This window comes from Arabidopsis lyrata, assembly GCF_000004255.2.
Source record: "Arabidopsis lyrata subsp. lyrata unplaced genomic scaffold ARALYscaffold_1, whole genome shotgun sequence".
Taxonomy (NCBI): domain Eukaryota; kingdom Viridiplantae; phylum Streptophyta; class Magnoliopsida; order Brassicales; family Brassicaceae; genus Arabidopsis; species Arabidopsis lyrata.
Genome location: NW_003302555.1, coordinates 12,075,063 through 12,098,984, shown reverse-complemented (window position 1 = coordinate 12,098,984; position 23,922 = coordinate 12,075,063). Strand labels below are relative to the sequence as shown.

Here is a 23,922-nt window from a genome sequence, read left to right as displayed (position 1 = left end):
ACACGTTTACAATGTCCTTTTCCTTCAATTGGTTCACACACATGGGAACAAACGTGTCTAGCAACAACGCAAATGTCTCTATATACTCTTCTCTATATCCATTAATTCTACACCTGGCAGTAAATGCATTGTAGCGGATGTTACTCTCCCTAGCCACTCTCAGACTTTTCTTGTTACCAAAACCCAGTTCAGAGCATCTTCAATGGGAGATTCTCTCAATATTTGTGATCGGTTCTCTTGTTTATTTGGCAAAAAAATAAATCAAAACAGATATAAAATGAGAGAATCGTCTCTCTTCAGAGAAATTTGGGCAATTGAGAGAGCCGTATACGTGGCGATCTCTGATTGGAACATCATTTTTAACAAACAAAAAAAAAAGTCTTGTGTTTCATTATTTTTCCTTCTGCAAAAAAAAACAAACCCGATTGTTTCTCTCTCTCGAAGCCGATCGACGCGACGCGGTTATGGTGTGTGGCGAAGACCAACCCGGTTGATTCATCGCTATAGACGGCGATTGAGTGGGATTGTAGACAAAGCGGCGCTGATTGTGGTCCGATTCAACAAGGTGGACCTTGTAACGACCCGACGGATGTTCAGAAAATGGCGTCGTTTGTTTTCAACAATTATTCTCTGAAGAACGGCAAAGAGGACGAGGCTTGCAAATTCTCAGGGGCTCCTCAAGCTCCAAATTTTGTCTCAAATACTCCTCAATGGTAAAAAGACAAAATTACCCTTAATGAGAGTTGATTTCGGGTGATAAAGGTTAAATACAATTAAATCGGTAAGTGTTCAACGAAAAACACAATAGCTCAGTGGTTGCGAGCTCCATGCGCACGCGCGCCCCCCCAGGGTTCGAATCCTTTTATACGGGTTGTAACTGGTACAACTAGGGAATATTCGTGTACAACTAGTAGGTGGTACAACTAGGAGGAGGTACAACTAAGGTCTTGTACAACTAGGAGGAGGTACAACTAAGGTCTGGTACAACTAGGAGGGTACAACTAAGGTCTGGTACAACTAGGAGGTGGTACAACTAGGAGGTAGTACAACTAGGATACCAGTTGTACCACGTATACCTAGTAAAGGGGTAGTTTCGTCCTTTCATTAAAAGGAGGAGAGTATGTGGATTAGAGGAGAGTATGTAGATTAATTCTTTGACTCTGAGGAGCAATTGAGATTAGTCTCCCACTCAATCCCAGTAAAAGCTTTCTTCTGAAATCGAAATCTTATATCTGTTAGGGTAGTGGAATCAGGTTTATAATGATGATCTCTTGTTTTAGATTCAGATTTGATACATTAGTGCATCTTGTTGAAGTAATCTTCCCCCATTGTGTGTGTTTTCAGGTCAGGGAACTTGCAAATATCCTTTGAGGTAATCAACTTTAACCTATCTTTGATCAATTTAGATTTATGAAAGATGGTTTGGTGATTTTGTGTTCTTCAATATCAGTTTCCTTAATAAGAGCTAATCTTGTTTTGGTAAGAATGTATTTGGTTCTTAGATTATTCAATACGTGAATGGGATTGTCTTTTTGTCTGGCATTTTGAATTTTTATATTCTATGGAATTTGTAGTGATCTTTCTTTCTTTCAATGAACTTATATGGTTTTGGACAACGAAGCTGTTTAGGATATCTGTTTCTGCACCCTCAAGCTAGCCACTCCAACTTATAAGTCATTTGTTTCATCTAGTTTCGCTTAAAAGAATGAAGGAGGATGAAGGTTTTTTTTTTGCAGTCATTTGCAACCATATCCTGTTCTTTACGAGAAGTCTGGTAAAGAGGATGAATGTTTTTTTTTTAATCTATAGAACTCTTTTATCTGAATCTTGACATAAGGACTCATGCAAATGTAGTGTGCAAATAGGAGAAGATGGTTGGCCAATTTAGAGTTTCTCAGAAAATATTTTTTTCCTTCAAGTTGTTTTCTGTTAGTATGTTTCTTTAGATTCTTCTGATTTGGATATCAATTGGGTTTGTCATGTATCCACTATTGTTACTCGTTTTTGATAGCTTGGGTTAGAAAACAAAGTTGTTGTTGTGCGGAAGTCGAGAAGAATGGTTGGCCAGCGATAGAAGGGGGGAATGTAAAACCAGTGATTCACAAGTATTTACCATTGTCTCAAGCAGCAGAAGCTCATAGCCTTATGGAGAGTAGTAACCACATTGGTAAGATTCTCTTTGCGACCTAATCCTCTGAAAAGGGAGAAATGTTAAAATCTGGTCGATTGTGTTCATAGATGTACAAGACTTGGAGTTTGTTTTGTTGGCTTTATAAACAAAATTATATTATGACAAAATTAGCTCATGATTTATGACAAAATTACAAAATTATATTGTTATAGTTAAATAACTAAAAATTATTACTAGCTCATGATTTATGACAAAATTATATTGTTATAATTATACATTATTTTGTCATGTATGTTTAATATTTTTATGAATTGTAATAATTATTAAGTTTTATGAAAGAATATTTTTTATAATTTTTTTTTCCTAAGAGAACCTCACAAGAGAACCTACCATTGGAGTATGAAAAATTAAAAAAAAAAAACAAAAGTTCTCATCTCAAATTTTCAACAAATTTATAATAAAAAAATTGAGAGAGCTTCATGGAGACAACTCCCCATTGGAGATGCTCTCAGATTACTCTATTTGGTTTATTTTTGGTTTAGAGAGGATTAACTGTAGCCTGTAGGGTCCTCAACTCCTCTCCTACAACCATTGGAACCCTTAGAGCATCAGCAACAAGCTCTCAAACCTTCAAATTTAAGGGTTTTTTGAACTCCAATAAACCCGCAAACCCTAATTTTTGAGCACTATTCACACCTTCAAAATCTTTCTCATATTTCATATTTAGTCTTTGTACTTTATATATCTTACAAATAATTCTATGAAATTCAGCTATTTCAAATATATTCATATAAATTCAAATACATTCAAATTATTTAAATATAATAAACATAACATTTAAAAACAAATTTAATACAATAATACTACATTGAGCATTTTAACACAAATTTTAATTAACATTACAATAATAAATAAATACATAAACACACAAAACAAATTAACACAAGATTTTTTTTTGCATAAACACATAATTAATAAAAATTAATTTCATAATACAATATTAATATTCAGATAAATTTGATCCCGAACATCCAAGATCACCAAAATATTGTCCATAAAATTTTGATGCAATTTGAGGTTGTTGTTGTTCTTGATTTCTTTTTTGATGCAATATTATTATTCTCAAAGCTTGCTCAGCGTATCGCTCCACCAGTTATTTTTATTTATTTATATAACTATATAAACGCTATAAATATTAAATATATTAAACAAATTTTAATCAATTGACTCATAGTTAAATCCGATTAACCCAATACTCTGCTGATCTAAAATATAGTCTGGTTCACTGTCCGGATCGGATTTAAAAACATTGACTGTAACCATCGGAACCCTTAACATGTTTTCCAAACAAACACCCACAACCGAATGACAGAAATTATTAACTAATAAAATACTATGCTATCATAACTCTGGACATACATTTGGGTCCGGTTTAAGTTGTTTTTCTGTAAAGTAATCAATTAGATTGATACATAGAAGTTAATATAAGTTGAGGTAGGGAGGGAGAAGAAGCAATTAAGTTTGCTGACTCAATCAATTTTATTCTGATTTTTTAAAGGGGTAAAATGACAATGATGTGGCTTCTTCTAAGATGTTTTCTATTGTACTGATGTGGATACAAAGAAAAATCTCAATTAACACCTTTTATTAATAAGATATATAACTATAGAATTGCTATAAATATTAAATATACCAAATAAATTTTTAGTCAATTGCTCATAGTTGAACCCGATTAATCTAATAACCTGCTGATCGAAGAGATAATCTGGTTCACTGTCTGGTTTGGATTTAAAAACATTGGCAGCAACCATTGAAACCCTTGGCAATAGGCCTACGCCGCATCCGGATATCCGGCATTTTTTTAGGGTATCTTGATCCGGATCCGGATCCGCACGGATCCGTCCAACCCGGATATCCGAGTTTAGGATATCCGTAAAAATATCCGGATATCCGGTTCGGGTTTTTTTTTTAATATAAAAATTATTTATTAATATAAAATTGAAGAAAAAGATAAATAATAAGAAAATAATAAGAAAAATTATTATTAAAATTTAAATAATAGTAACAAAATATAAAAAAATATTATTAATTATTATAATATAAAATATCTCGGATCCGGATATCCATTTTGAATTTTTTCTATTATCCGGATCTGGAACTATCCCATCCGGATATCCTATTTTCGGAGCGGATCGGAATGGATCCCGGATCGGATCCTCGAGAATTGGTCTCAGGGCTACTTGGCATGGGCAGTTTTTTTTTTTTTGTTTGACCTAAACGACTGTTTATTGGGTTATATTGAGAATAAAAATTAAAAAAAAATTAGTCCTCCACTCAAGATCTGTGCGGCGGCGCTCTCCCTCAAACTCTGCTTTCGCCTCCTCCATCTGTGTGATTTCGTTTCTGAGTTAGCGCTCCTCGGTATCCATATCTGAATCGGCAGTGATCATGGCGACTCCGGCTGATTCTCTGGCTGTCAAGTCGCTCAACAGCTCCAAGGGAAAGAAGAGATATGCGGTGCGTCGTGTGTTTCTCTCTCGTTTTTCTTCGTTTCACTGACATGTGTAAATTCGTTGGTGCTCCTTAATTATGGTTTGTGGTTTGTTACCTGTGTAAATACAACAGTTCAAGAATTTCTCTGAGAGAATCAACGACATTGATATCAAGAAAAAAGTCTTTAGGAGTCTGGATAAGGTGAAAGCTGAGCCTTGTCAAGATTCCACATTTTTCAAGGACTGTCTCGTAGAATTGAGGGTATGTTTTTATCATGTTACCTTAGAGATTTTCTATTTTAATGATTCTGTGTGACTGAAAAATTGCACAAATCAAATAGATTGCAAACTCCCAATATATATATTTCCCTCTCCATTATGACATTTGGTATCTGTCTTCTTCTATCTTGAGTTTGTTCTATAAGCATCAATCAAGGGTTACCAGAGAAGCCTAGTGAGATATTAAAATTTGGTTCCTTTTGGTTGATTAAATTGCAGGAGCTGAATACAGCATCAGATTTTATTTTGTTTTATGAAGAGATGTTGCCGTTTGTTCAGAATCTGGAGTTGATTCTCTTGCAAAAGGAATTTCTCTTCTCAAAACTTGTCTCTGGATTACATATGAAAGCAAGATTGTCTCTCGATGCCTTTCTCAGGTTTGCTATTTTTCCCACTCATATTTGCAACTATTTGCCTGTGGATCAGTGTTATGGTTGGATATTGTTTATCAGGCTCATTAACTTGGTTACTCACTCTCAGGCTGTCTACTTAACCACACACCTTTGAACCTACTTTCTAATCATTTTCCATACAATTTTTGATAAAAAATAATTAATATTGTTGTCAAAGGAGCTAGGAATTTGGTTGCTAATCTTTTTAATTTCTATTGCTTTTTTTTTCCATTTCTGAGAGCATGCAGTTTGTAATTTGAAGTATCAAGTTCTTTTCTTTTGCAGGTTGATTGCTGCTTTGTCGAGAGATATCCTGGAGGACTTTATTCCGTGAGTATTTTTCAAACATTTTATTCTTCTCAGCTGCACAATACTCTTATATGGTTTTTGAAAGTGCTTAGGGTTATGATTCTTAGCCACAGTCGATGCTGCTGCACGTGACAGTTTACTCTGAAAAAATGTCTAGCTTACTCTGAAAACCGAGTAATGTAATGATTCATACACGTGACAGTTTCTTGACTGATATTTGGTAGATTGTTTACTTTCTTCCTAGGGTCAAGTACTTTAAACTTGTCTTTGTCCTAACCAATGTTTTCATTTTTTTTTCTGTATAGCTTCCTTCCACGAATTGTTAATTCCTTGGTGATTCTTCTGGAAAATGGTGGTCAGAAAGATCCAGATGTTATTGAGCAGGTTGGTGCTGTTCTATAAAATATTTTTACACTCTGGAGAAAGCCTCTAATCTTATATAACTTTTGCTGAATATTGTTCCATGCAGATTTTCTTGTCATGGTCTTTCATAATGAGGGACCTTCAGAAATTTCTTATACGTGACATCGAAGGTATTCTCAGGTAAGTAACGGAATCCCAATCTAATCAAGAATGTATGTTTTCCTGCGGTGGATCTAAAGACAAGTTTATCAATAGGTCATTGTTGTTTTGGGGACGTTTATGCCATTTTTGTTCTCTTGTTTATAAGTTTATTGAATATCTGATACTGGTTACTGCTCGAATATCCAGTTTTGTGGTAGAGAAACTTGTTTTATTTTTCTTGGGTTCTTTTAAGCCTTTCGTGAGAACGAGAAGGTTATCCGATACTAGAAGGCTTAGCCAATTTAAAAGTGTTAATTAGTTTCTTTTGTACATAGTCTCTCTTAGCATACATACAATTTTTGCTATAGTTTATATTGTAGTTTTCTCTCTTTAAGAACAATACGTGAATGTTATACGATGTATATGTTGTTAAATCTAACAGCAGAATTTTTCTTCATTTTAGTGATTTCAGTTTTTTTATATGTTTAATTTATTATGATGAAGGGATACATTGGCGTTGAGGTATTACCCTCAGGGCTATATCAGTGATAAAATGTCAGATACAATGTCATTTTTGTTGACGAGTGCACGGGATAATCAACTAAAGAAAGGTGATGGATTGCTTGTCATTTCTTCTTTTTCCGTTCTATGTCAGGACAGTCTGGTTAATCCTTCTCTCCTGAACATTACAGGGATCAAGAGGATCCTTTCTGAAGTTGCTGATCCACTGAAAAAAGCTGGAGGAGTGGCTTTACTATATTCTGTTATGAGGGGTACCTCTGTGAGTCTCCATTCCAAAGCTCGGAAGGTTTTGAGGTTCTTGCTGGAAGATTCAACATTATCCTTTTGTGATAATTTTCCTCACGGCAAGTCCTTTTTCTAAACATGTGTTAGAATATTTTATATATAATTCTAGTGTGTTTCTCTATTCCTCTCTAATACTTGGTTGATTTAGCTTCTTCTCGGTTAAATCTTAATTGAGAGGGTTTAGGGAGTATGAAATCAGTACCTTGGAGTTTTCTTATCTTTGATGCATCCAATTCTGTTAAGGTCGCATGTGATAAATGTAGGAATAGAGAAGGGGAAGAAGTGGGTATTGCATAATCTTGAATTTATACCCTGAAGCTGCCATACATGATTTCTTTACAACCCATTTCAGGTTCTGATAGTACAGTAGAAGTTGTGAGTTTAACTTTGCAAAGAATATGCGAGGATTTTAAAGCAGAAGAATTAAGTGTTATGTGGAACTGCTTGTATAAAGAAACAGAAGAATCAATCGTAAACAAAAAATCAGCTCATTTAAGCCGACTGTTGACTGTGCTTACTTCAGCTGTTAGGGCTGAGAAAGGTCTCAAGGTTTATGGTAAGTTATTAAGTAATCCAATCTTTCGACTTGCTTTTCTCCTCCTATTTAGCTCTTTCTTGTTGGTACGCATGAAAATTTACATTTGCATGACCGTATTGCCAATTTAAGTCTTTTTCAATATGTAACAGATTACCCGTATTTGGTTGGACTCGTGAGCCAGATTGTGTCAACTTTTATGGATTCCTCTGCCACTGTTGTAGAAGGGGATAACTTCTCTACTGCTCTCGATAAAGTTCTGGGACTGATGTTATGCGCCATTGACAGTCCTAGTGCTGTCAGTGAAATGGAATCCATTGCTTCGCAATGGGCCCCCATTTTTTCCTTGCAGAGTTCAAGGTATTTGTATGCTATTCATCTATTCATACTTTCCAATGATAAATCTTTTTTATTTTATTTATAATTGATCATACAATCCATGCAGTTTGCTGAGTTTTTTGTGGGAGTTGCTAAAGAAGGAACTGTTAATAGTGAAAGCTTTTACAAATAATATATTAAGGCAAGACTTCACGTCGTATATCTTTTTCATTACCTCTTTTAACCTGCCTATCTTTATGTCTTTAGTGACTAATTTCTGTGTTGCAGTTCGATCAATAATATGATTTTGGGGTCTTCGGAGGACATTCTTCCTCTGTTAATATCATTGTGTGAGAAGCAGCAAGCAAGTCCCGACAGGGTGACCATCATAGGGGAATCATTTGAGAGAATTCATGAGTTCTTGGAAGAGAATATTAAGAAAATTCAAACGAAGATAGAGATTACAGGATTAGCTCAAATTGATGAGGCTGAGTTTGCTGCTGTTTGGGGAGCTGTCAATTGTTTCCCCTATTTTAAAGTGGATTCATCATTACTGATTTGCTTTAAGAATACTCTCAGACAGCATTTGGCAGCCTCAGTTAGTAAGTTTTTAACATACCATTCAATTGTTGGGCTTCCACTATATATAGATTACTAAGTAATTGTCATCTCCTATTTTTCAGTCTCTTTGCCTTGAATTTCCTTCATTGTACTGTGTTCTTGATCGTGTTCTTATTCTTAGAAGTTAGCATAATTTTTGTTATGTGCCACATTCTGTTTCAGTAAACACTTCTAGTGCTCCAGTATTGATGTGGCAGAGCTTACTTGGTGCTGCTTTGGGGTCATGTCTCAAATTCTGTCCTACTGGAAAACTCATCCACAGTGATTTAGAGGAAGCTTTGTCTCTTGCTAAATGTTACAAGTCATGTGCACAAGTGCTGTCTCCTGTGGCCGACTATTTGGATTTTGTGTACAGGTGAGTTTGTATGTTCTGGTGGTTATTCAATTATTTATCCATGTTGATGACTCTGTGATGGTACACTGATTCGTTTTTTGATCGCAGGCCTATAATAGCTAACCATGATAGCTGTAAAGCATGTCCAGATCTCCAAGCAAATAAAGCTCAAGAGACGTTTGACGTATTTTCTGAAAATTTACGTCACTCAAACAAAGATGTCCGTCTTCAGACTATAAGGATTTTGTGCCATTTTGAAACTTTGTCTCCGAATCCATCTTTGGAAGAGAATCCTCCAAAGAAGAAACAGAAAACTGAAATGATTCAAAAGTCTTCTCCTAAAAGGAATGTGAGTAGATATCTGAAACCTTTCTCTCCAAACCAGAATTTTTTATACTAACAGTATTATATCTATAGTAACTTTTTGCTTTGCACTTTATCATGTCATAACTAATTTACACATATATATATATATTTTTATCAAATTTCTAGGTTCTTCAGTTATTGCTCACAGTTGAAAAGTCCCCTCATACAGTATCAACTGAAACGAAGTTGCTCAGTTTGATTACTAGAATACAAGAGGATCTGTCTACTTGCAGGATACATGAGGCATATGTACCGGTGGTATTCAATGGAATGATAGGATTATTTCATAGTCGTTATTCTAAAATATGTGTGGCAGCATCTAAGTGCCTTGCGGTTCTTATGAAGAAGCACACAGCAATGGTGTGGAATGATTTTGTTTGTTATCTGGGTCAGTGCCAACAAAAATTTGTAGCAATACATAATCATCCTGAGTGTGGAAAGTACAGCATCTCAGAGAAGTATACTGGTAGGTCTTTTGCAATCACCAGCTCAGATCATTTTACCATTTTTTTGTATCTCTAATATTATCTTTATATTGAATGATGTTTTCTTCCTTACTATTCTAATGTGTACACACTGTTATTCTTTTCCATCTACAGATCTGATGGAGCGTTTTTATATATTTCTATATCCACCATCTGATAGCACATCTACTGCAGAAGTGATATCTATGTTGCTCCAGACCTTACAAAAAAGTCCCACTGTTGCTCAGTCGCGGGTTTCTGAAATTCTCCCTCTGTTATTAGAATTTCTTGGATACAACAGCGAAAATCCCGAGAGGTAGTCATATCTCTGTCTTTTGTTCTTAAAGAGTATTTTTAATTGAGTTGTAGTCATCTAGTTTTTCTCTCTACGTTGCAGGGTCGGATTATTTAAGGGCGGAGCTTGTAAAGGAGAGGAGTGGAAGCCGTTACTTATACAATGGATGATTTTGCTGAAGTTGATGAAGAATACGGGGTCGTCTCGTACTAGTCTATTTGTTAATGACGTTCTGCAGAATAGGTTGGCACCAAACAACCTGATTTTTAACCTTTTGGAGTAAAAAAACTTTCCTCCTGGATACAGAATTAAAGATTTGTGTTTGTTGGAAATTTTTCCAGGTTCCTTGACGATAATGATGCTAAAATACAAACGAATGTCCTAGAGTGCCTTCTGGAGTGGAATGATGACTTACGCCCACACTGCTTGCATTTATTGAATTTGATTAAACCAGATAAATTGAGAGAAGAGCTCACAACCTGGAACTTATCCAAAGACATTGAAGAAGCTCGCAGACCTCATCTGGTTTCTCTTGTAATTCGCATTCTTATGCCAAAAGTTAGGAATTTAAAGAACTCAGCTTCGCGTAAGGTACATATTACATATTTCTTCTTAGTTCACTTTATTGTGCCAATGCGGTTTTTCATTTAGGACCTAACAATTTTCTATTTGTTTTTCTTGTCAGCGTACAAGTATTCCTCACCGGAAGGCGATTCTTCGCTTTATATCTCAGCTGGATGTTAATGAACTTTCCCTGTTCTTTGCTTTGTTGATTAAGCCTTTGAACATCATACCAGAGGAAGCCATGGACTTGTTTAGTAGTTCGGGAAAAAGTTCTGTGGATTGCTTCCAAAAGTTGAATTTCCTGAAATATCTCACTCTTGATACTATATCGACCTTATCCAGGAAGCAGAAATCTGGGTTTCTTTCTGTTATCCAACAAATCTTTGAAGTTTTTCATGAATCCCATGTCCGACCATTTTTAGACTTCCTGATGGGATGCGTTGTCCGGCTATTGGTAAACTATGCTCCACATATTGATGATGAAACATTATTTTTTCGCCATTTCATTTCTTTCGAATTCTCATCTTGTCTTATATTTTATTTTTTATTTTTTGGGTTTTTGATTAGGCTGGCACTTCTTTGAAGCAATTTAAAGAGTTGAGATCCTTATGTCTGAAGATTATTGCATATGTTCTTCACAAGTACGAGGATTGCAATCTTGGCTCTGAGTTCTGGGACCTCTTCTTTTCAGCAGTGAATCCGTTAATTAAGAGTTTTAAGCAGGAAGGCTCTAGTAGTGAGAGACCAAGCTCATTGTTCAAATGCTTCTTTTCAATGAGTAAAAGCTGCAATCTCGTGACCTTCTTATGTCGGGAGGAGTTTCTTATTCCAGACATTTTTTCAATTCTAACAGTCACTACAGCTTCAAAAGATATAAAGTCTTATGCCTTGAAGTTCATCGAGAATCTGCTCAGGCTTGACAATGAGTTGGCTGAGGATGAGCATATGATCAAAGGGTTCTTAGATCCATATATAGAGGCACTGACTAACAGCTTGCATTCTCTCTTTCTTGGGGATATTTTGAAAAGGTAAGGATTCTTGTAAGTTCACGACTTAGTTATTTGTATATTGTTTTTATTAATTTCTTTTCTTGAAGGAAATTTTTATAATTATGATCAGGAAATCAGTCAAGTATCATGGAAATAGAGAGATTATGATTCTCAAACTATTGTCGAAGCACATACGAGATGGGTCTCATGTTACAAAGTATTTGGATGTCTTGCTGTCTTTCTTGGATAAAAGTGTGAAAGATTCTGGTATGGTTATTCATTGCTTTTCTTGGTAAAACATGTGTAATATCATGTCTCTTGCGTATGACTGTCTTATTGTTGTTGCAGATATTCATCGTAAGGCTTTGCTAGCCATTCAGGACATCTCATTGAACCTTGGGACTGAGAGTACCAGCAGAATTGTTAAGAGACTGTCTCCTCTGCTTATTGATGCTGAAAATGAAGTTAGATTATGCATTTGTAATCTTCTTGAATCTCTTGCAAAAGTTGATCCGTCTCTGGTTCATGTGGTTAGTGTTCACATCTCTGATACTTCTTTTCGCTCCTTCTTTCCGGATTTGCTTTTCTAACAAACAACAAACAATGTTGCGTAATTCTGCAGGCAAATTGTGTCCGTGATATGAATGCCAACTCACCCATGGAAGTTGATGGCCTTGACTATGAAAAGATAATTGATGCTTATGGGACGATTGATGCAGATTTCTTTAAAAAATCCTCGGAGCAGCACGTGATGCTCATACTCTCACAGAGCATATACAACATATCATCAGAAGAGCTTACGTTAAAGGATAGCGCATGTAACCTCTTGTGTACTTTCATTGAATTTTCAGCCACAGTACTTTGCCTAGAGGCTTCCGCTCACTCTGACATTATCAAAGAGGTTACAAAATCTGATGGAAGCTGGACTGGAGATCGTGTATTGTGGATTATAAATAAGTTTATTTTGAAACACATTGGAGATACAATAAACAGAAGAATTTCTAGTGGAAAGGTTAGTAACGAACAAATGAAAATCCCATGGGACTCTAGTTGTAGGGCAGATTTTTTCTAGTTAGCAAATTTACGATGTTGCTTACGGTTAACTTACTGTCATGCTTCTACTTATCAGCCAAACCTCTTGACCAGGAATATTGATTTGTATTTCAAATTGTAAGATTAAAAAGCGTGGCTCTTTTCTGCAGGGGGAGATTCTTTTGATACGCAAAATGGTGGCAACACTTCCAGATGCCGGAAATCTTACTGCATTCAGACCTTTATGCTCAGAAGACGATGAAGTGGATTTCTTTAAAAACATTTTTAGCATTCAGGTAAAGTAATTTTATCATCTGACTCCTTGAGTCTACCGTTTTTATTGGCGTTGTGGTGAGAATAATCAGAGTTGATATATTATAGCCACACAGGAACCAGTGCCACTTCTGATTTTTTTTTCTGTTGGGACCGTATTTTACCCTTTTGAGGATGAAGCAGCATATCACTTTTGAATGATGATAGAAACCTTAAGATGATTTACTTCTTTTGAATGTCTTATAGGCACACCGTAGAGCAAGGGCAGTTAAACGTTTCACAAAGGTGGTCAAAGATAGCAGTCTGCCTGAGGTGATCTCTTTGCGTTTCTCAGATTTTTAAGTAAGATTTATGTAGTTCCATAGACGTATGACCAATTTCAGTTGGGGTTGCAGGGAGTAGTGAGAAGACTTTTGGTCTCAGTTTTTTTCAACATGTTGCTTGATGTACAAGATGAAAAAGGGAAAAATGTCCAAGATGCATGCAAAGAAGCCCTTGCATCTGTATCTGGTCATATGAGTTGGAAGTCGTACTACGCCCTATTGAATCGGTGTTTCCATGAGATGAAAGAGCATACCAAAAAGAGAAAAATTCTGCTGCAGCTTAGTGGCTTGATTTTAAATAACTTCCATTTCTTAAAAGATGGTTACACACATGAGGCTGCGGAGATTAGGAGTTGCGTTGAGAAGAGCCTTTTTCCGAAGATACAGATGCTGATTGATTCTGACAGTGTTAATGTTGACAGCTACGTGGCTGCAGTGAAGGTTCTAAACCTTCTGCCCAAAGAAATAAGGGACCCGCAGCTAGGCTCTATAGTTCCTAAAATTTGCAGTTATTTGAAGGATGGGTTGACGAGCACACGTGATGTAGCAAGAAAGGCTCTGGCTGCTTGTGTGGAGGAACTCGGGCTAGAGTACCTGCAATTTGTTGTAAAAGATTTACGTGCTATATTAAAACGAGGATCTGAGGTGCATGTGCTAGGATACACTGTCAACTTTATCTTATCAAAGTGCTTGTCCAATCCTAATCCTACGTGTGGGAAGTTGGATCATTGTTTGGGAGATCTCCTTGCAGTGGTGGAAACCGATATCCTTGAAGACGTTTATGAACAGAAAGAGGAGTTGAAAACCGCGTTCAAGAAGAAGAAAGAAACAGTAAAACGCAAGTCACCTGAGACTCTGAAAATCATTGCTGAAAATATAACGTTCAGAAGTAATGTGTTGAAGTTACTTTCTCCGGTCACAGCTCAGCTGCAGAGGCCTTTGACTCCAAAGTTAATATCAAAACTAAAGGAGATGTTAAGATGTATTGCAGCTGGTATTGAAGGCAATCCATCTGTTGATCAAAGAGATCTTTTTTGTTTTATATATGAACGTGTTGTGGATGGTATTAACAACAGGAATGGTCTTGGAGATGAAGCATGGAAAAGGAAATCAAGAGATCTGCAAGTGACAGCTGGTTCTAAGTCATGTCCACATCTTATAACCGTGTTTGCTCTGGACTTATTGCACAACAGACTGAAACAAATGGACCTGAACAATAATAACGAAGGGCTGGTGTCGATGTTGGATCCTTTTGTCAAACTACTTGCTGGGTGCTTGAGTTCTAAGTATGAAGATGTTGTATCTTTATCTGTTAGATGTTTCACTCCACTGTCAAAGTTGCAGCTGCGCTCCTTCAAATCTGAAGCAGATAAAGTGAAGACAGCACTGCTAACTATTATCGCTCAGTCTGCAACGAGTTCCAGTAATCCTCTTTTGCTGTCATGCCTTAAGCTGTTTACAGTTCTTCTCGAATCAGGAAAATTCACTTTATCATCTTGGGAGTTGAAAATGTTGCTTCAACTTCCCATGTTAGTTGATCTGGAATCGGATTCATCTGAGGAGTCATCTGTTACTTCTCTGTCACTTATCAAGGCCATTTTGAGAAGGAAGCTTGCAGTCCCAAACATACATGATATAGCAGGTCAGGTATTAGGGTTGATGATAAAGACTCACTCAGACCATACACGCAAGAATTGTAAAAATTTACATGTGGAAATTTTGGTCCATTATACACCTTCTGAGAAATGCCTACAACTACATGTTAACATTTTGCTGAAACATCTGAGGTACGTATGGGCATTAGCTCTTTGAAATTTGGCTTTATTTTTCAAATAGTAACTGATTTTTTCCCTCCTCCAGCTATGAAAAGTTAACTGGAAGACTAGCAGTTCTTGACATGCTTGAAGATCTTATCAATAATTTCTCGAAACCTTATCCTGGCAAGCAGTCGTTTCTTGACCAGCAGTCCCAAAACTTCTTTCTTCAGCTTGCTCGTCGTTTGGCAACTGATGATGCTAAAAAAGTACTATCAAAGATTTGTCATGTGATAAAACTTCTGATTGGTCGCATCAGTAAAGATCAAGTTGATTTCAGCCTCGAGCACTGTCTGGTTTGGTATAAGCATGAGAATTCACGTGCTATAGCTGCACAGGTAAATTCTCTGAGGGTTCATGTTCTTATTGACAATAGTTTGAAGTCAGATCAGTCGGGAGTAGAAAATAACTTTACATGATTCTTATAGAATTTATGGCTTGAAACATCGTCATGAATCTTTGTTTTGTGGTATGCGCGTATCTTGCGGTAGTTGATTACTCTTACTCATTTGTTGGATGCCCTGAAGGTACTGGGATTATTCATCGAAGCCAAGGAGGAAATATTTCGGAAGCATATCTGCAATGTATTGCAGGAGGCTAAAATGATTTTGGAGTCTACTGTACTGTTGCAAGATACGGTTGAGGAAGGCAGTAATCCTTTCTGGAAGGAAGCTTATCATTCACTTGTTATGATAGAGAAGATGCTCCAGCAGTTTCCTGATTTAACTTTTGGAAAAGATTTTGAGGTAATGCTCTCAGCTTGGTAATATTTTTTTTGCCTTTTTCTCCTTATTTAATTCTCATTAGACCTCATTTCTTATTTAGGATATTTGGAAAATGGTGTTTAAGTTGTTGTTGCACCGACACCAATGGTTGTGTACTATATCCTGCCGGCTCTTGAATTATTATTTCAAGGAATCAGGAAAATCTCAGAAACTAGTAGCTAGTTCTCTTCTCGGGAAGCCAAGTAGCCTGTTCAGGGTGGCTGTTTCTCTTTGTGTCCAATTAGAGGATCAACGCAGCACATGCATTAAAGACATTACAGAAAATATTGTTTTTGCTCTCTCTGGTCTTCATTCTATGATTGGACAATCTGATGATGAGTTCTGTTCCAGTCTTGACGATGATGAGCAAGTGTTGTTCCTCAATGCCTTTGAAGAGCTTGATTCAGGGAAAGGAAGGTCTAATTTTCTGGCTCTTACCTCAGGAAAACGCAGTGAAAACGATGCGAGAAATGTATTGATTGGAAGTTTGCTCAAAAGAATGGGGAAGCTCGCTCTTGACATGGACTCTCTTCAGATGGGAATTGTGTTCAACGTCTACAAAGCGTTTGCTTCACAATTGAATCAAGAAGAGTGTCGCTTATATGCCTTCAGAATCCTGCTCCCGTTGTACAAAGTTTGCCAAGGATTTACTGGAAAAGTCATCACAGAAGAGTTGAAACAGCTAGCAGAAGAGGCGAGAGACAGTATAAGGGACAAGAGCTTAGGCAGCCAAATGTTTGTGCAAGTTTACAGCGAAATCAAAAAGAGTTTGGAAGCGAAAAGGGAGAAGAGGAAACGAGAGGAGAAGCTAATGGCGGTGATAAACCCTGAGAGAAACGCAAAGAGAAAACTAAAGTTAGCTGCAAAGAACAAGGCTAACAAGAAAAGAAGGATTATGAGCAATAAAATGGATAGGTGGGCTCGCTCTTGAGCTCACATATATTTATAGCCATTGTTTTGGTTTAACTTAAGTTCATTATAATTACTGTCAGAGACTATGTAGTGATTCTGTTAAGAATTTTGTGATATTTTTATGAAAAAAACTGAAACAATGCCAAAGTATCCAAGTCCAACCAATTGGGTAAGAATAAAATATAGTTTAATAGCCAAAATAGGAACTATCATATTGCTTGGGCAGTAGTAAAAGTAGAGGACAATGCATCTTGGGCCTGGTTTGTTGAGAAGCTGAAGATGGATTTAGATTTGGGTGTGGGCGTTGGTTTCACTGTTATTTCTGATAAGATTAATCAATGTTGTGGCTGATTTACTTACAAAAGTAGAACATAGGCATTGTGGTAGACACATTGACGCCAATTGGAAGGTGTATGGTCATTATTGCTATGAAAGTTAATTTTGGGCCATTGCATACAGTGGGGGACTACTCGTGGAACATGGATGCTTTGAGATCATATGATCCAGAAGCCCATGAGGATTTGCTGAAAACTGATCCAAGAACGTGGTCCAGAGCCTTCTTCAATTGTGAGTCTAGCTATGAGGATGTTTGCGACAATCTGTCTAAGAGTTTCAGCAGAACTATTAAAGAAGCAAAGAAGCTGCCAATGATAAATATGCTTGAGGAAGTGAGGAGAATATCCATGAATCGTATAGCTAAGCTGTGAGAGAAGACAGGAAAATGCAAGACAAAGTTCCCACCAAAAATAATGGAGATCCTTGAAGGCAACCGCAAGTCAGCCGAGTTTTGCCAAGTTCTCAAAAGTGGTGAGAACATATATGAGGTGGTAGAGGGTAATGGCAGCTTCTCGGTGAATCTCTTCACTAGGGAGTGTGCTTGTAGACAGGAAAATCTCCCATGCATTCCTTGTCCACATGTAATATTTGTTATTACAGAGCACAACTGCAATCCAGAAGAGTAAATGTTACTAAATCTCTTCTTTTAACTATATTTTCATGTGTATTGATTATTGGGTTTTCTTGCCATGTAGCTATGTTGATAGACATCTAGCAACACGTGTCTGAAAACTACCTACAAGGACAACATAGAACCTGTGAATGGAGAAAGATTATGGAAGAGAAGAGGCAAATGACCAATTGAAATGCTAGATACGAGAAAGAAGCGCGGGCGACCAAAGAATTTTGATAGGATTAAAGAGCTAGGTGAATCATCAACTAATCCAAAAAAGTTAACAAGAGAAGGAAAAACTGTGACATGTAGCAATTGTAAACAAGTTGGTCACAAAAAGGGAACCCACAAAAACACAATTGTACAATCAGTTCCTCCACACAAAAAGAAGTCTATCGTAAGTAATCTGACTTCATCTTTGTAAATTCAACATTTGTTATATTATAACATGAGTAATTAGAGTTGTTATAAGATAATGATGATCCATGGAGCATCGATAATGCACCAAAGATGTGGAAGAATGCTTAAAGCCAGTCCACACCACTTGTTGCTGAAAGCCAATCCACCCCACATGTTGCTCATAATCAACCTACACAAAATCCGCAACATTCAAGTGCTCTAGCATCTAATCCAAGTGGTAGAGGCCATGATCCTGGACGTCCTCCTGGAGTTAAAAATGGTCAAGGCAAGGGTCGTGGTAAAAGATTCGATGAAGCTCCAAGACCTCCTTTCTTTTTTTTTTCCCCTTGGACTGATAAGGTCTTTGATGTTTGGCGACTTAAGAAGTATGATAGATTTATGTTCTCTTTTGTGTCCTAGGATAGATTTATGTTCTCATTTGTGTTCTTATTGACTTTGTAGGATGATGTGTATGGTTGGTAGGATCCTAATTTTTTTGGGTAGGATCTTTACCTTTTCAAACTAAACAGCTTTTTTGGATCAATGAAAGTAGGATTATGATATTAAAAGTTTTACAACAACAACAACAAAGTAGCAAATCAAAATGACAACATCCCTTACATAACCTACTTCTTTCCCATTCCAAGGCGCATCGCAATGACAACAATGAAACATCCCCAAGACAACACAATCAACTGCCTAAACATTTTTTCCCTCTCATTAGCACCCACAACATCATTTTCACACTTCTTCTTTTTTTTTTTTTTTTTTTTTTTCACACTTCTACTTCTCTTCCTGAAGCTTCTTCGTCTCTTCCTCGTCCTTCTTCTTCTCTTCCTCAAGCTTCTTCGTCTCTTCCTCGTACTTCTTCTTCTCTTCTTCGTGCTTCTTCATATGATTGTTAGAGGCAAACCCTGAGACATTCAAAATTTGTTCCTTCATTGCCCTTACAGAATCTTTCAGCTAACGAATCACATCTCTCGCCTCTAATAAGCTCACCTTTTGCCAACCAAATGGCTTCTCTTCATCCGTCCAATTGTTGAAACCACGAACACCACATCTGAAGAATCTTCTACACAGATTTTCATTTGTCCATGCCTTCGTAACCATCGTTGCTCTACCACAACTGCAAAGAGGACCCCAACTACGGCTAATTAATTTGCATCAGACCCGAGGACACCTCGTTTAGATGGCTTCAGAAGGTTGTTCTTGGTGGTCGTCCCTCTGAGCGTGTTAGCAATGAGTCGTTTGTTTGTAGTTGTGGCTTTGTGGAGACTGCGGAGAGGCTCCGGACTTCCTTCACGGTGGTTAGCTTTGTCTGATTGATGGTTTCGTTTTGTCGAATTATAGATTCTCGCCTCTTTGCTTGGTTTTGGTTTTGGTGTCCTCTACTCACCGGAAATCTCAGATTGGGGAGTTGGGTAAGGCGGCGTGTGGTGTTTGGCTCGATTTCTTCTTCCTCGCCATGGAAGTGGCTGGTATAGTTCTTTGTCGACGGATTAAGATTTGTGGCTTTCTCTTTCTCGAGGCGCGGTATGGTGGTTTGGCGAGGCAACAAATCTGAGGTCGTCATGATGTTGCTCTATGACAGCAGGGACTTGAGGACTAATCTGCGTCATAGTGTGGCTGATCGTCTTTAGCTTTAGGTGCTTTGCGAGGTAATTACGTTCTCAGTGGCGTAAGGTTTTAGTTATCGTCAAATTATGTTGCCTTTTGTAGCAGCTTTAGCGGAGTTTCTTGGTGAAGTAGTGGCTGCCGGTCGTGGTCTTGCTTTCTTCTCCATTTGCAATTGTCTCCGGTCATTCACAATTCGTTTGTTGTGCCTTTTTAAGGGTTTTGTTGGGATATCTAGTTGTTGTCTACGTGACTTGAGCTCTGGCTTTGGATTGAGTTTAGTCATTCATTTCGTTGTCTCTAGGTTTTGGAGGAGCTAGTAAGACTAATGGTCTTTTGGTGCTGTTTCGTATTGCAATTTTTTAGCTCTGTGCTATCCGACCACAGAGAATGTACTTGGTAGAGTGAGCTAATGCTAATAGCGTACATTGGTTCGTGTGGTTCCAATCTGAGATCGCTCATGGATTAGTTGAAGAGCCGCTCTCACATGACGTAGAGGGGTCTGTGATCGAGGGCATTGAAACTTACGCCATTGACAGCTCAGTCCATGGGCCTCCATTGAAAGGCTTCCGCTACTTTGGGTTTTCCTTTTGCATCCTTTACAATTTTCATAGCCATCTTTCGTCTTTTGTAGTTCACTTTGGAAGAACTTTAGAATCGAGTATCGCTTTATCTGACACCGTTTGCTTCACAGCATACGTTGAATCAATAGACTTAGACTGATTGTTTTTGCTTCCATGTTTTTATCTGTTTTTGCCATGAGACCAAGTTTATAGATTTAAAATCCATATTATAAACTTAAATATTTTCATTTTAATGAATATTTTATATTCTTAACAAAAAAAAAAAAAACTACATGAATTTTTATTATTTTTGACACAAAACTTATGTAAGTCTATTTTTGAAACTAGGTATCTGCTTATACCGTTAAAAGTAGATTTAACAAAACAACTGACATCGAGAAAATTTTGACTAGGCTTTCAAACATACAATACTAAATCTAATTCTAGTTGGAAAAAAAAAACACCACAACAAAAAATTAATCGCTTAATCAAATATTACGTCGCCAAGCTTGATATTGTTGAAAATTGGTATTAAAATAACCCAAACTTTCGAAAACTGTAAATTACACATGTTTTAAATTTTTGTCTAATATTTTTGCACCGTTAAAAACCAAACGGAATATAATAACTTTTTTGTACCATATGTGTTGCAATGATGTAAAAAATGCATGCTAAATTTAATAGTAAATCTAGTTGACATATGAGAGTATCTATTTTTATTACCGCTAAAATAAATAAATTTTTTTTAATGTAATTAGAATTTAGAACTCATTCAAATAGTAGGTAAGTAGAGACCATTATCCCTTATTGACAAAAAACAAAAATGTTATCCTTTGCATGATGATAAAACTTAGGAATTACTTTTAAAAAATTGGATCATGTTAAACATGTTTTGTTTTTGGCAGCGTTATTCATTAGTCAAATTTATGGTTTAATTATTGTTTTACCGGTGCACAAAAAAAAAAAAAAAATTATTGTTTTACCATTGTAGACCGTTTCCTCGAAACTTAAACGTAATCATTATTTTGCCAGAGTGGTGCGACCCTCTCCGAGCCATAATCTCGCCACGTGTCCCACGAACTCGCATAGCTTAAAGATTTTTTTTCTAACAACAATAATAAAACAAACAAACAAACAGTGTTTTTTCCGCAACTTTCTCCGCCAGCTCAATTTCAGATCTCGGCGGCGACGGATCCATTCCAAATCGTGTTTCAGATCGGCGACTTGGAGTTAGAACCAACCACCTTACTAAATCCCGACTTCAGATTGAAATTGCTATATCCTCCGCGGATTCTCCTTCGAAATTGGAGCGGATCTCTGCGAATATTGCTCTTTTGAATGTTTGACTTGGGAGCTGTGAAGATAGGGCGGTGGAGTGAGATTATCTGATGGCGTCAATCCGGCGAACTCTCTCGCCGATGTATCACGATCGTTCTCACGAGAATGGAGGTTCACACAAAGGTTTCACCATTGGTGGTAGTAGCAGTAAACACAATTCTTCGCAATTTCTTTCGTATCTCACCAAACTCCTCGGAGTAACGTCTGATCCTAAAAGCTCGCGTAGAGGTCCATGGCGGCGACCGTTTTACCAGTTTCTCGTCTTCTTTCTTCTTGGATTTGTATTAGGTTTGACACCTTTCGGAAAAATGGAAGATGTAAACGGTTCCGATCGATTCTCCTTCGAGATCAAACAGCCCTACGTTGAAGAACGGTTGGATAACAACAAGAAACGGGAAGAGGTAGCTGTAGATGCGGTGAGTTTCGTGGCGGAGACTGAAAATGGGAAGGAGGAGGTCAATTTTGTGCCGAAGAAGCTTATAATTGTGGTCACACCAACGTATAATCGAGCGATGCAGGCGTATTACTTGAACAGGATTGCTCAAACGCTGAGACTTGTTGAGTCGCCTGTGCTGTGGATAGTGGTGGAGGGTAACGTGGCGTCGTTTGAAACCTCAGAGATTCTGAGGAAGACGGGAGTGATGTACAGGCACTTGGTTTGCAAGAGGAACATGACGAGTATTAAGGATAGAGGAGTTCATCAGAGAAACACTGCATTGGAACATATTGAGTTGCATAAGCTTGATGGAATTGTCTACTTTGCTGATGATGACAATATCTACTCACTTGAGCTCTTTCAAAGCTTAAGACAAATCAGGTGACTCAAAAAGACTGCTCATTACTTTTGCTAGTGCTAACTGATGGTAATTTGTGAGAAATAGACTTATTAAAGAGACTGCGGTTCAAGTTTGAGTTGTTAGTTGAGCAACTCTATTGTCTTCTTCGCTTATTTTATTGGCATCTTCTTGGATTTATTGCGTGCAGTCTCTGTGATTGTAGTGTTGCTGGACACCCAGTATAAACATTCAGAAGCAGACACCTATTACTTTGATGTTGAAAGTAATGAGAATTTGAAGTTTTCTGCACAGAATCTGAGGATTTTTTTTCTGCCTCTCTATGCTTACTTTTCTGCTTTGCTGATTGGTCTGCCACGTGCTAAGTCTTGTTTGTTTGAGAGAATACTTCATTTCTAGTTATTGGAAAGGATTTTGTTAAACTTCTTTGTGTACCTTGTCTTGCGTAATCTGAGCATCCGTTGAGTGTAAATGCTGATGGCTTGATATAAAAAGCCTATCTTCTTCTGAATTATTTCTCCCCAATTTTAATTTCTTATGCTTATTTGTTTCATTGTGTAGCCGATTTGGAACATGGCCTGTTGCGATGCTCGCACCAAGCAAAAACAAGGCCATCCTTGAAGGTCCAGTATGCAATGGAAGTCAAGTAATAGGATGGCACACTAATGAAAAGAGTAAAAGACTACGGAGGTTCCATGTTGATATGTCGGGATTTGCTTTTAACAGCACTATACTCTGGGACCCTAAAAGGTGGCGACGTCCCTTTTCACATCCAACCCGCCAACTAGACACAGTGAAGGAGGGCTTCCAGGTATGAGTTTGAGTTTTTCACATATCTATGGATTTCTCTGGTGCGCAGTCAACCCTGTTCTCATACATGACATCCTGTGTTTCCAAGCAGGAGACATCATTTATAGAGCAGGTGGTGGCTGATGAAAGCGAGATGGAAGGTGTTCCACCAGCTTGCTCGAGGATACTGAACTGGCATCTTCACTTGGATGCCCTGGATGTCCCTTATCCACAAGGGTGGGCGATCCAAAAGAATCTCCAAGCTCTCATAACTATGAAATAGTTTGAAGATAGTTTTGACTGGTAAGATTTATAGGGTTCCGAACTTTTGAAACATAATGCGAACTCAAGACCGTGAAAAGTCAGTGTTTGTTTGGATTTGGAAAAGGGTGAAGCTAGCTTGTTGATCCGATATCAAAATTTGGATTCTCTACGTATTGATGGTGCAATGCGTGTTTGTTTGTAGAAGTAGAAGAATCCTCTGACTTCTCCCTCCTATATGTCTTGCAGGTTTCTCTACTTAACCCATGTGCTGTGCTCATTACTGAATATATATCAAAGAAGCACATGAAGAATGGAAGAAGACGAGCAAGGAAAGTTTAGGATAGTGATGAGGCACACATTTTGGATAAACGTTGCTGGAATTGTGAGCCTCCCCTGAATCCAAGAGTTGGTTGGAATTAAATTGAAGGCCTTGGTGTTTTAGTATGAGATGGAATTATATTACCTTGGGACATTGATGATTCCACAGCATTGTATTCGCCTATGGCTAACAAAGTCTTCTTGTTTCCCTTTTTTTTTTTTTTGCAATGAAGAAAGAAATTCACCTCCTATATAATCAAAGTCTATACTAGAGTCTAGAGCTCAAATCATCACTTCCTAAGAAGAGAAGAAAAAGAAAGAGAGAACCGTATGTTAAAAGTTAAAACCAGTAAAATACAGAACACAAATGATTGGT

At 37.3% G+C, this 23,922-nt stretch overlaps 2 protein-coding genes across 2 annotated transcripts; both read left to right on the top strand.

The window, feature by feature from the left end:
* Nucleotides 1-4,454: 4,454 nt before the first annotated feature.
* Nucleotides 4,455-16,668, top strand: LOC9326797 (U3 small nucleolar RNA-associated protein 20). The gene is made up of 29 exons (XM_021011295.1): nt 4,455-4,648; nt 4,757-4,885; nt 5,122-5,279; nt 5,580-5,624; nt 5,909-5,987; nt 6,073-6,146; nt 6,612-6,718; nt 6,800-6,973; nt 7,267-7,470; nt 7,602-7,809; nt 7,895-7,969; nt 8,056-8,369; nt 8,551-8,743; nt 8,831-9,071; nt 9,215-9,554; nt 9,688-9,868; nt 9,950-10,090; nt 10,189-10,438; nt 10,533-10,865; nt 10,979-11,439; nt 11,531-11,667; nt 11,749-11,930; nt 12,023-12,412; nt 12,603-12,728; nt 12,952-13,017; nt 13,101-14,815; nt 14,889-15,180; nt 15,370-15,588; nt 15,668-16,668. Exons 1-29 carry the CDS (start codon nt 4,580-4,582, stop codon nt 16,535-16,537), a joined length of 7,773 nt encoding a protein of 2,590 aa, XP_020866954.1. The 5' UTR covers nt 4,455-4,579; the 3' UTR covers nt 16,538-16,668.
* A 4,370-nt stretch (nt 16,669-21,038) lies between these two features.
* Nucleotides 21,039-23,797, top strand: LOC9326796 (probable beta-1,4-xylosyltransferase IRX9H). Its single transcript, XM_002893431.2, has 4 exons — nt 21,039-22,198; nt 22,737-22,986; nt 23,077-23,267; nt 23,475-23,797. Exons 1-3 carry the CDS (start codon nt 21,432-21,434, stop codon nt 23,245-23,247), a joined length of 1,188 nt encoding a protein of 395 aa, XP_002893477.1. The 5' UTR covers nt 21,039-21,431; the 3' UTR covers nt 23,248-23,267; nt 23,475-23,797.
* Nucleotides 23,798-23,922: the final 125 nt, after the last annotated feature.

Bases quoted from the DNA above. Each gene is read 5' to 3' on its own strand.
- LOC9326797 (XM_021011295.1), top strand. From the start codon at position 4,580: ATGGCGACTCCGGCTGATTCTCTGGCTGTCAAGTCGCTCAACAGCTCC. The intron at 4,886-5,121 runs GTATGTTTTTAT...ATTAAATTGCAG, and splicing joins ACTGTCTCGTAGAATTGAGG to GAGCTGAATACAGCATCAGA. The intron at 12,413-12,602 runs GTTAGTAACGAA...TCTTTTCTGCAG, and splicing joins GAAGAATTTCTAGTGGAAAG to GGGGAGATTCTTTTGATACG.
- LOC9326796 (XM_002893431.2), top strand. From the start codon at position 21,432: ATGGCGTCAATCCGGCGAACTCTCTCGCCGATGTATCACGATCGTTCT. The intron at 22,199-22,736 runs GTGACTCAAAAA...TTCATTGTGTAG, and splicing joins CAAAGCTTAAGACAAATCAG to CCGATTTGGAACATGGCCTG. The intron at 22,987-23,076 runs GTATGAGTTTGA...GTTTCCAAGCAG, and splicing joins CAGTGAAGGAGGGCTTCCAG to GAGACATCATTTATAGAGCA.